At 48.5% G+C, this 12,510-nt stretch overlaps 1 protein-coding gene across 1 annotated transcript; it reads left to right on the forward strand.

Annotated features, from left to right (window-relative positions):
- Positions 1–745: 745 nt before the first annotated feature.
- PLA2G2A (phospholipase A2 group IIA) lies at positions 746–4,910 on the forward strand. Its single transcript, XM_045546469.1, has 5 exons — positions 746–815; positions 1,597–1,646; positions 1,854–1,998; positions 2,261–2,367; positions 4,477–4,910. Exons 1-5 carry the CDS (start codon positions 781–783, stop codon positions 4,617–4,619), a joined length of 480 nt encoding a protein of 159 aa, XP_045402425.1. The 5' UTR covers positions 746–780; the 3' UTR covers positions 4,620–4,910.
- The last annotated feature ends 7,600 nt before the right edge of the window (positions 4,911–12,510 follow it).

Below are 12,510 nucleotides of genomic sequence, written 5' to 3' on the forward strand. Positions count from 1 at the left end.
ATGGCCGAGCATGTAATCCTAGCACTTCGGTAGGCCAAGGCAGGAGGATTGTTTGACCTCAGGAATGTGAGACCAGCCTGAGCAAGAGTGAGACCCCATCTTTACCAAAAATAGAGAAATTAGCCAGGCATGGTGGCATGTGCTTTTAGTCCCAGCTACTCAGGAGGCTGAGGCAGGAGGATCACTTGAGCCCAGGAGCTTAAGGTTGCAGTGAGCTATGATGACACCACTGCGCTCCAGCCAGATTAAGCCCTCTCCCTGCTGGACTGTGGGGCACCCAGGGGACCTACCAAGAGGCTGGTACAGATGCTAGAACTTGTAGAGGCTTAATCTATACTTCCTGTGAATGCATGATTGATTGATTGAACCAACACTAAAAGCCCTCTGTCTAACTCCATCATTTACCAGAAGAAAGGAGCAATCTGCACTGAGTAAGCTGTCCCTTTGGCTGGGCAAATAAGTCCACAGCCTACAACAGCAGACTGTCCTTGCCACCCTTTGGAATGGTGGGATGATGACATCCAGAGTCGGTTATAGTTTACCCAGTCATAAGCCAAGTCTATGGAAAGTCTGCAAAGTGGCCTGAATTTGTTCTGGCATCAGCCAGTGACACGAAAGGTTTTCCAGTCCTGCCAGCTGATAAAAGAAAGGAAACAGGTGACCCAGGGGCAGAGGCAGCCCCTCCCACCCCCACCCCCATGACTCACCTACCCTCAGGCAGAGGGAGCAGCTATTTTAGAGGAGCTGGAGTGCAGAACAAACACACAGTCACTTGAAGGTATGACTCCAGTATCCGCTGAGAGAGACACTGAGAAGTAAGTTGCCAGAAGTAATGCCCTGATAAGAGCCTAAGAATTCTGCTGTTTCGCTGCCTTTGAGAGTGACTGTGCAGTGCATGTGTGTGCACGTGTGTGTATGCATGTGTATGTAGGCATGCATGGGATGAGCATGCATGTGCGTGGTTTGGCATGTACAAGAGGGTGAGTATGCACATGTGTGTTGTGTGGGCATATGAGTGCAGTGTATGAGAGGGTGTTTGCACTAGTAGGTGAGTTCAAGTAAACATACGCAGGCACATGTGTGTGAGCATCTATGTGTTTGGGGGTGTGTATGTGCAGAAGGGGCTAGAAAGCCTTTCAGAGAGAGGGCACTGCTTTAGTTCTGCAGGAAAATATCGGGGCTCAGACTCCATGGATGCCTTGGAGACTCCAAGCCATGAATCCAGTATGGGAACATACAACATATGTCTGGTAAAAGGGACACAATCTCTGACCTGGGAACCGCCTAGTTTGTCAGGAAGAACCTGGTCCCAACCTTCCAGGAGCTCTCAGTCCGATGAGGCTTGTGGGGGTCTCATGAGTGCATCATGTGGGGTCTCCGTGGGTCTGAGGCCCGGTGTGTGTGACGCTGTTCCGCAGAGGTGGCATTATCAGAGGACGCTCCTTGTGTGCTCTGTGTGTGACTCAGCTTGGGCTGGAAGAGCATGTCTTGTGCCCCAGGGCTGCCGAGGGTGAGCAGGACAGCAGGGTTCCGGGGTAAAGCTGGGACTATCCGGGAGAGGGGCTATGCCAGTCCATCTGCATTTGTCCCCCACAGAACTCTCACCATGAAGACCCTCCTGCTGTTGGCAGTGATCGTGGCCTTTGGTAAGAGCTGAGCCTGATCTCGGAGCACAGAGGGGAAGCCCCGGAGGGAAGGGCCCTATCCCCCAGTTTGCCTTCCCATTGCAGCAGTCCTCCCTCAGGGGGAGGAGGAGGGAAGATATTTGGGAAGAGCGAGAGTAGCAGAGAGAAACAGAGAGGGAGGACACAGCGCGCACTCCATCACCAGGCAATTTTCTGATTTCCTTCCAGGCCCACTGCGGGTCCACGGGGGTTTGCTGCATTTAGGGGAAATGATCGCGTTGATGACAGGAAAGGAAGTTGTGACCACTTATGCCTTCTATGGTTGCTATTGTGGCTTGGGCGGTGAAGGATCCCCCGTGGATGAGACGGATTGGTGAGGCCACCAAGCATCCCCTGCCCTCCTCTCACTCTGGCCCAGGCAGGGCTGGCAGCCACAAGGACAGTGCTGGTGCCTCATCGGCACAGAGGTCTCAGGCGGTCCCAGCTGGAAAAGCAGCCAGCATGCGGTAACCTCTGCTCTAGACTAGTCCAAAGGCACTGGGTCTCTGCCCAGGGTCCCAGGGGTGAGACCACAGGCAGCAGCCACCCCCCCAGAGCTGTGGGAACACTGCCCCAATAGTGTGTCCTCCTCCCAGGTGCTGTGCTGACCACGACTGCTGCTACACCCGTCTGGAGAAACTGGGGTGTGGCACCAAATTTCTGAGCTACAGGTTTAACTATAATGGGAGCGAAATCACCTGTGGTAAGAGCCTTCAGCGTCATCGAGGGTCCCTCATTCGTTTGCATAGTGCCAGGGACTGTGCTCGGCACAAGAGATAGAGAACAAAGGGACACTGTTCTGGCCTCAAGAAGCTCTCAGTCGAGTGGGAAGTCAGGAAAATGAACGCCCAAGTGGTGAAGACACCAGTGGGAAGAAAGCAAACCGAGGGGGCCTTGACCCAGCCTGAGGCTCCAGGAAGTCCTGGAAGGGGTGTTCTGTAAGCTGAGTCTTAAAGGCTGTGCGGAGAGTCAGGGGAGGGGGGATGGGCGTTCCCAGGAGGGCACACAGCACGGTCAAAGGCACCAAAGGGTGCCGTATGCCATTGTGCTCTGCCCAGTGAAACACGAGGGAGAGAAGCAGTGGTGAGCAATGGTGCTGGAGACATAGGCAGGGCCAGAGAGTCAGGGCTTCCGGGTTTTGTCCTAAAGCAATAGGGAGCTATTAAGCAAAACTGTGACATATGCATTTGAGAGGACTCAGTCTGGCTACAGGGTAGATGGGGACACGTGGAAGGAGGCCAGAGAAGGCAACTGCCACGATGCAGACAGGAGAGAGCCACAGCTTGGCATAGGACAGCAAAGGCCAGGACAGAAGGGTGGAGAAAGAAATCAAGGTGCATTTGAGGTAGAATCAGCTGAGCTTGGTGATTGAAGGGGATGGGGTGGAGGGAGGGAGCTGTTGGGTGGGAGTGTGACTGTGTGGACGGCCAACTACCATGCAGACCCCAGAAGCAGGTCATGTGGAGTGTGCCAGGGGCATGTTGAGTTTTGGGGCCTCCACAACACCCAGGCAGAGGCCCCGCAGGCAGCTGGCCGTGCAAACGTGCAGCTCACGGACGGGAGGGGGACTGGGGCACATCCAGAGGCCAGCAGCAGAGAGCCGGGGGGGTGGGTGGGCTCATGTGATATGCAAAGGCCCAGAAAGGAGACAGAGGAGGAGGGGTGGACAGGGAGGACGAGGACTGAGTGAGAAGGGCAAGGAGTCGGTAGGGAGGAGGTGATTGACAGGAGCAACTGACAAGAAGAGTCTGCCATGATGGCAACCAACAAGGCTCCTCTGGACTTGGAGGCAGGGAGGCCGTGGGGACCTCCGTGGGAGCCGTCTCCATGGAGTTTTGAGGGCAAAGCCAGACTAGAGTGGGTGGGGGCAGATGGGAAGGAGAGACAGTACGTGTGGATAACCTCCTGGGGAAAGCCTGGCCCTGGAGGAGAGAGAGATGGGGAGCACTGGGAGGGCTTGCTCGCTGTCCCCAGATGGCAGACCGTGAGTGGGATGGGAGAGAGCACGGGCACCTGCCCACAGCCTGAATCCTTTAAGGTCAGAAGTGAGGGCTCCCCGTCATGGTCTCTCCGCAGGGCCACGCATCCTCAGCAGGCCTAGGCCACAGGCAGGGAGATTCCCAGCTGACAGAGGTTCGGACGACGGGGATGTGTGACCCTCACACAACTAGAGTTCTGGACAGGGCCGTGCAGGCCTGGGGCAGCTTCTCAACCATGTCACCAAGGGCCTGGGCTTTTCCCAGCCTTCAGCTGTGCCAAGTGGGCAGTACCTACCCCTGTGGTGTCAACACACAGGCTGTGGCTCCGCGCCTCCTGGCCTCGCTCCACAAGGAGGCTTCCCCTTGCACATCTCGCTTTTTGGAGGGAGAAAGTTGATCCTGCCCACAAGCCCCCAGCAGATTTTCCCCCAGGTCATTGGCCAGAACGAGGTCATGTGCTACCAAGTGACCCACCAATCACAGCAAAGGAAAGAAGGATGGCCATGCCTGGCTAACACCAATCACAATGTGTTCCCAGGCCCGAGGGGCTGGGCTTTGCCACCTGGACACATCGGTTAGCAAGAGGAAGAGCTGATGGCTGTCAGGAAGGCCTTTCAGAGTCTCCCAGTGCTAGGCTGTGTGTGTCCCCATCAGACGGGAGGCTGGCTTCTCAAGGGCAGGCCCCGTCAGTCAGCAATGTCTGGAGTGCAGGTGCTTGTCTCAGACTAGGAGCTCCCGGAGAATGGGGCTGTCTTCTCCCCAGGGTTTGCACAAGAAGCCACAGAATACTAACAACTCCCCCCAATACGATGTTTATTTTCTTGTGATTTCAGAAAACCAGGATGCGTGCAAGAATCAACTGTGTGACTGTGATAAAAATCTTTCCTACTGTTTGGCTAGAAACAAGGAGACCTATAATGACACGTACCGGTTCTATCCCACCGACAAGTGCAGCGGGAGCAGCCTCCCTTGCTAAATGCCCTCTTCCCTGGAAGCCTTGCAACCCAATGCTGACCTTCCTTCTCTCACACGCCCCCTCCCTTAGCCGAGTTCCCTGGCAATGAACACAACATCCCTCTCCCAACCTAGAGGCCAGGCAGGAGCTCTTCTATCCCTACCCAGAATGACACGCCCGAAGCCTGGTCATGTGTAACTGGGGTCCTGTCCCCCGCCTTCCCTGGGCAGCAGGAGATTTCCAGACTTCCACCTCTCTCCTCCAGCGCAACTCCCTGCTTAGCAGTAGCAGCTACACCCCTGGGGTTCTCTCCTGAATAAAGCAATTCTTCAGCAAATCCTGTGTGCTCTGCCCTCTGCGCTGTTGATGTGTGAACAAACAGGTATAAGAGGTAGGGGTTGGAAATACAGGCTCTAGAATCAGGCTGGCTGTGCAAATACCCCTCCCCCAGCTCCCTAAGCCTCAGTTGGAGATAACGTTGGTGCCTCCTGCATGGGCATGTTTGAGAATTGAAATGATGATCAGTGCAGGGCCCTGGGCCTGGCATGTCCACAGCCGCCGTTACAAGTGAAACCCAGACATCTCTCTCCCCTTCCCAGGACAAGAGAAGCTCCCACTGGCCTGTTAGGGAAAACAGGAGAGCTGGTCTGGACTTCTGGGGGAACTGTAATGCACATCTTCTGCATGGGATGCTCTTCTTCTGTGTTGCCAGTCTCATAGAGAACAAGGTGGGGCAATGCAATGCCGGCCACCAGTGGGACCCTTGTGGGTTATCCCCTCACCCAAGGCCAGTGTGTGTGACACCTATAGTCCCTCAGGGCCCTGCAGGGGTCGTGGTGCTTGGGAGGATGTCACGCCTGGTTTCATGCTCTGCTGCAGCCGTCTGGAAATTCTTACCAATCTTTACACAAGGGTTCTCGCAATTTTATTTTGCACTGGGCCACGCACGTTATGGGGCTGGTCCTACCCCACATAGCTGGTTCTGCACTCACCTGGGTGCTACTTCCCCTCCTGCCGTCTCAGGTTCTGCTGGGAAATTCCCACCTGGACCAGCGACAGCCCCACTTGTTTCTCTAATAATCACCACGAGGGCTGCTGCATGTGGATATCTTCACCCAGGCACCCTATGCAGGAGGCACAGGTGGGAGCTGAACTTGCCCTGGGTGGAGCCCCGGCACAGCCCAGCAAGCTCTGCATTTGCCCAGAGGAGGTGCCTCTCTGCAATTCATCTTAGCAGAAGGAACACATTTCTCTAATTCTGCTCAAAGATGCTTCATTTGCTGGAGGTCGTCCTGTCTGCATCCACTCTCACACATAGCAAGAGAAACGCAAATGAAAACTCCACTGACATGCCATGCTTATCTTTTAAAGTGGATAGAAATCCAAAAGCGTGACAATCTGCTCCATTGGCAAGACTGCGTGGGGAAATAGGCATTCTCGTAGCTAGCTGGTGGGAGGCCAAAATGCCCACAGGGGGCAAATTGGCAATAGCCATCAAAATTATAAATGTATGTATCCTTTGGCTTAGAGACCTCACTTCTTGGAAATTTACCCTATGGATGCACGTACACACACACACACACACACACACACACACACACACACACACACACAGCGATCCGTGAGCAAGTTCGTTCACTGCAGCATTGTTCGGAATTACACTGGAACTAACCCAATCTGTGCTGAGAAGACTAGTTAAATAAATAATGGTACCAACCCAAAAAGGAATCCAATACATCCCTTCAGTGAGGGAAGCTCTCTTCATTCCAGTGTGAAAAGGTTTAGGATGTGGTGGCAGGAGAAAAAAGCAAAGAGGAGAATCCATGCGTCACGTTTATCTAGGAAAATACATCTGTGGATATGTTTTTGCTAATATTTCCAGAAACACTGAAAGAACATGTAAGAAATTCATAAAAAAAAACGGTTACCTGTAAAGAGCGGGGCTTCTAAGATGAATGATAAGGGGTTAAAGCAAAAGAGTGGGGCTGGTAAGAAATCAGGATGGCACAGATGGGTGGAGAGGAAGATCTTTGGATGTGTAACTTGTTATGTTGATTTGAGTTTTTAACCCTAGGAATGTATATCCTATTCAAAAGAAAATTAGCATCCTCAAACACACACAAACATTGCCGTGTCTAAGATAAATACTAATTCTCGGAGACAATACTGTCTAACCCATGGATTGGCAAACTATTTCCTGAAGGCCAGATCTATTCACTGACTATTTTTGTTTGGCATGGAAGGTAAGGATGGTTTTTACATTTTTAAATGGTTGAAATAAAAGTAAGAAGAAGAATTTCTGAGGCATGAAGATGATATAAAAATCATATTTTAGTGACAATAATTAAAATTTTCTTGTAACACATCCATGCTTTTTGGGCTGTGTGTTCTCTACGCTGGCTTTCATGCTACAACAACAAAATTGAATCATTGCAGCAAGAACATATGGCCTTTTTCAGAAAGAGTTCACTGTTCCCCCATCTAATCCAGTGCTTCTCAAATTATTTATAAGTAGTGATGAACCAATTTATTCTTTATTTGGCCCAAATCTGTCCCAGACAAATCAATACTTTGTTAAATAAAATATGTAAAAATACAAATACAACTTTTTATTGGATTCAGTAAACATAACAGTGCTCTGTCAAATTCAATTTTCCAAACTCTTGGTCTCTGCGTGTCCCTCTCCATGGCTGGGAAATAGTTCACAGACTGGCACCACCCCGCAAACCTCACTTGGGGAAGCACTGATCAAATTCATGGTGAAGAAAGACAAATGACCTTGATGATTTTAGAATTAGCAATATGTTTTTGTCCTTTGACATAGAGTAAGCATCATTTATTACTATGTAGGTAGTGGAAACATTACTTCTCAGGGACTGATTTTTAGCTTCCAAAGAGAGGTGCTGACAAGCCCCTCAAAAGAAAGCCTTTGTTGAATGTTTGCCAGGGGCTTTTCTTTTCTTCTGTTTGGGCTAGGGGAAGGAAAAGGAATGAAGTCATTCATAAGCTCTATAACATCTCTCCCTCCAGTAAAGATTTTGCATTTTTAACTGACTATTCATCTAAGAATATTTTCAATGTGAGTCTTTGTGTGCAAAATTTTGAAGCCCTCCTCTTCCTGGAAGCATCTTTTTCACAATTTCACACTGAATAATAATGTGGAAAGATATTATATCCCTAGGTTCAATGTGAGTTTTTTTAATACCGTAGAAATATTCCCCCATTTCTTCTTACTGACAATAGCACTAATGAGAAGTCTGATGTGAATCTTAGGCCTCATGTTTGGTTGGTTATCTGCTCTTTCCCTCTGGAAGTCTTTAGAATTTTCCTCTTTGTCTTTGGTGTTCTTAACTTGCACTACAATGTGTCTGGTTGACAGTTTTCCTTTTCTTTCTTTTTTTTTTTTTGAGACAGAGTCTCGCTCTGTTGCCCAGCTAGAGTGAGTGCCGTGGCGTCAGCCTAGCTCACAGCAACCTCAAACTCCTGGGCTTAAGCGATCCTTCTGCCTCAGCCTCCCGAGTAGCTGGGACTACAGGCATGCACCACCATGCCCAGCTAATTTTTTCTATATATATTTTTAGTTGGCCAGAAAATTTCTTTCTATTTTTAGTAGAGACAGGGTCTCGCTCTTGCTCAAGCTGGTCTCAAACTCCTGACCTCGAGCGATCCACCCGCCTCGGCCTCCCAGAGTGCTAGGATTACAGGCGTGAGCCACCGCGCCCAGCCAACAGTTTTTCTTTATCTGTCCTATTTGTACCCTGAGGTCATTTCATCTCTCTTTAATTATAGGAATTTTATATTTATTATTTCTTTGAATATTTCCTTCCCTCCATTTTTCCTTTCTGATTTTCGGACTTCTACTATCTAGAAGTTGGTTCATCTATACTTCACATCGCTTAAATTTTCTTTTCTATTTTCTCTTTGTTCTTTCCCCTGGGAAGATTTCTCAATCTAAGTGAAAGGATGGCCTTGCCAGCCAAATGACAAAAAAATTATCTAGTTTCTCAGTAAGGGCTAAGATCAATCATATGAGCTCTCTAGCTAACAGGCACCCTGCAGAGTTCTATTTTCACAACATCTGAAAAGAGCTGAGCAGACAGAAAGGAAATGTAAGTTCTTCTCTTTTACATTTGGCAGACCTATTTGCTTTACTGCCTTGAAGAGTTCCTGAGCTCTAGCAGGGGAATAAGCTTCAGGCCTCAGTTCCTGCCCAAAACCATATTCCAAGGACAAGATCTCTAACATCCCACAGCCTCATCTGTTGTCAGCCTGCCACTAAGAAAAAGCAAACAAATGGATGCAGGAGTTTTGTTACAGTAGGAATGGCCTGAACAAAAATGGCAGAAAGCTCTTTAAAATTTTCCCACTCTTTTTGAGAACTGAAACCTGTACTCCTGTCTCTTGCAAGTAGTCATGGGGGCCCGAGGAATTGGCCATCTCTGGCCTTGGCGCCAGCCTCCCAGGTGGGCGGCTGGTAGAGGTCACAGGCTTTGTCTATGGCAGAGATAAGACTACCAGCATAGTTAACCACAATAGCCTACAACTCAGGTGCCCCCCCTTTAAAAGCTCTATATTTTTGCATATGTTCAGGAAATTTGGATTTTGAGACAAGAAAGTCTGCCATTTTTCCTCCTTTGCCACCTCAGTAATAAATTTCTCTTTCCTTCTCCTTAAACCACTTGTCCTCATTCTTCTGATGCGGCCTCGAGGACAAGTGCCAAAATTTTGTAACAGTTTCACAACTATCCCCAATTAATCTGGATACAGCCATAAATCTTCACCCCCTTTGTAGCCCCTAAATAAAAAGCCTGAGTAACGAGTCTTCTACACCAGCACTCTTTCCCTCTTTTTCTTCTGTGCTGGCCCTTTTTCTGTCTGGAAAAATTAAAACAAACTTTTCCTTCTTTCTGTCCTAATTTTTGTGGGAGAAATTTTTCTCTACCTGCATGGTGAGTTCCTTGTTAGTCTCCACCCTTACACTAAGCTTCTAACTCTCTGGATCATTCTTCAGCTAGCTAGCTCATTTCAGTGATTTATTCTTCATATCTAAACACTTGAGATTCTTTTTGTAATGATTTCTTGTTCTTGTCTTATATTGTTAACATCCTCCCTCTCCACATAAGAATGTTTAACAGTCTTAGTTTCATTTCTTACTCATCCATTCTGGCAATTCTGTTTGTGATGGTGTGTGTGTGTTGTCAAGTATATTTCATTTTCCTAGTGGATTTAGTCTGTGTGCCTCAAGGTAAACTTAGAGAATGGGAAGGGGATGAGTCCTAGATTTCACGGTTCCCAGGCTGGTACTCTGCTCAGGGTTTTATCATTAAACACCTGGGAAGTAGCAGCACCAGCAAGAAATGGCCCCCAAAGTTATTGTCAGCCACCCCAGAGATGGGGGAGGACGGGAGAGGGAACAGTGCAGGATGAGATGGATGAATGAATGATGCCTGCCTCTGCTTTCAACAATTCTCAGCCGGACTTTGGGACGGCCCTAATATGATCTGCAGAACTTGGGCATCTCAGCTGTTGCCCTGAGATGAAGAGGCAAAGGGAGAAGAAGAACTGGATTTAAAGAACTTCCTGTCAACTTACCCACTGCTTGCAAAACTGGCCACACTCTGCTCCAGGGCATGGCCACCTGCTCCCCCACCACTACACCCCACACTTTCCGCAAGACTGCAAATGTTCTTTTGTTATTTCATCATCGAAGCTTCCTTTTCAGATATGTATTTGCTAGGTTGGTTTTGGCAAAGGGAGCAAGCAGCCTATGCTAATTTCCAATCTTAACAGAAAAAAAGGGAAATGTATAGCTCAATATCTGTGTATAATTTGAAAGCACATACAGAAAGTCATGCAAACACTAAATGTTTTGCAAGAAACCATATATCTAAATAAACATGTGAAGGGTGAATTGATAGTGGAGATGGGGGATGAAGGACTAAAGTGAATAAAATAAAACAAAACTAGTATTGTGAATAAACCAGTAACAGTGTGCTATGAAGCGAAACCATGGTGCATATGGGTTAAGAATTGATCAATTAGAAATCCACTTATCCTTTCACTCAGGAACCCCACTTGTGGAAACGTGCCCTACCAACGCATGGTACATGAGCAGTGTGTAAGAGAGAATGAGAATTCAAACCTAGAGCTGTCTCAGTCTAAAGTCTGGTCTTTCTACCCCAAGTGTCAGCTGACACACCAGCCAGTGACGCCACTGGGTCCTAGATTACACCCTCAGCCGGAATGAAATATTCATTTCTCAATCATTGCCATCGCTTGGCTATATTAATAATGATTGTAGATAATCTAAAAATCATTTTCATTGCACATTTGTCTTCCGTTTTAGGACGGAGATAACTGGCACATCCTGCCTGGTAACTAGAGGAATGAAGTCACCTTCATATCTGGTGGCAGAGAGATGAGAGTGAACTTGTCTACACAGGATTCGATGGGAGACTGATCAAGTGAGTGAATGGGTGAAGGGTAGATTATAGAAACCAAACCTACTTCTCCTTTAGCCCCAGGCCTGGTCTGAGGTACAGAAAGATGCTGAGGTTCAGGTGACAAGTGAGGCTGAGAGAATTTAACAGGCTGATTCCATATCTTTGCTATTGTGAATAGTGCTTCAATAAACACATGAGTGCAGATAGCTTTTTGATATAATGATTTCTTTTCCTTTGTGTGGATAATACACCAGGGAGTACTAATCAGCCTTAAAAAACAATGGAATCATGTCTTTTGCAGCAACATAGATGGAACCGGAGGCCATTATCTTAAGTGAAACAACTCAGAAACAGAAAATCAAATACTGCATAATCTCACTTGTAAGTGGAAGCAAAATAACGTGTACACATGGTCACAGAGAGTGAAGTAATGGACACTGGAGACTCCAAAGGACAGGAGGGTGGCAGGGTGGTGTGGGATGAGAAATTACTTAATGGGCACTACATACCCTGAAAGGGTGAGGGTTACACAAAAAGCCCAGACTCCACCACTAAGCAATATATCCATGTAACAAAACTGCACCTGTACCCCTAAACTTATGAAAATAATTTTTAGAAAAAGAATCTGATAGGCACATAAACCGTGGCCCCTTGAGCCGCCCAGACCCTCCCACGCCCGTCCACTGTGCCAGCTGCCACCCCCCTGCCCGGGCCCTCCGCCACCCTGTGGCAGCAGCACACCCTCGCCTCACACTGTGAGGGGAGTACAAGGCCGACAGGGTCACACAGTCCCCCCTGAGATCCAGTGCAGATCGCCTGCAGGACTTAACTCCAGAAGGTGAGTGAAGTAGCCGCAGCCCTTGCTGCTACAGCTGCTCCCCGTCCTAACTGACATTCGCCATGCCGTCTTCCCACCCATTTCAGATGTCCCCCCCAACCCCCCGCCCAGCACGAGAGCTTATTTCCTGCTCCTGTGGCAACCGTCATCGTCACTCAATAAGATTAACCTGGACAAGCGACCTGCACAGGTCCCAGATGTGGCTTAGGGTCATTTAGGCAAGAAATTTCAGAATCGCAGACACCCAGATTACGGTCTAGAAGTCACATTCTGACGGTGCTGGGTGTTAAGACTTCAACATATGCATTTTGGAGGGGACACAATTCAGTACATAATATGGGGAAAACACTATGCCAGTTATTTTCACCTTTGACTAGTTTTGCCTATTTTCGAACTTTCTATAAATTGAATCATATTAAACATATTGTGTGGACTCTTTCATGTCTGGCTTCTTCCCTTCAGTCAAATAGCGATGAGACCCATTCATGTTCTTGTGTATGGCAGACACTTCCCTTGGCCTGGGGCACCCCAATCCCCAGGGAAGGGGCCCTGGCTCCCAGGTCTAAGGATGGCGCCTCTGCTTGTCTTGGCTCAAGAATGGATTTCTGGAGAAAGGCTAAGTCTTTAGAAA

Source organism: Lemur catta, chromosome 3, assembly GCF_020740605.2.
Source record: "Lemur catta isolate mLemCat1 chromosome 3, mLemCat1.pri, whole genome shotgun sequence".
Taxonomy (NCBI): Eukaryota; Metazoa; Chordata; class Mammalia; order Primates; family Lemuridae; genus Lemur; species Lemur catta.

Excerpts from the sequence above, each read along its gene's own strand:
- PLA2G2A (XM_045546469.1), top strand. The coding sequence starts at position 781 with ATGACTCCAGTATCCGCTGAGAGAGACACTGAGAA. Across the intron at positions 816-1,596 it reads GCTGAGAGAGACACTGAGAA|AACTCTCACCATGAAGACCC; the intron begins GTAAGTTGCCAG and ends TGTCCCCCACAG. Across the intron at positions 1,999-2,260 it reads CCCGTGGATGAGACGGATTG|GTGCTGTGCTGACCACGACT; the intron begins GTGAGGCCACCA and ends TCCTCCTCCCAG.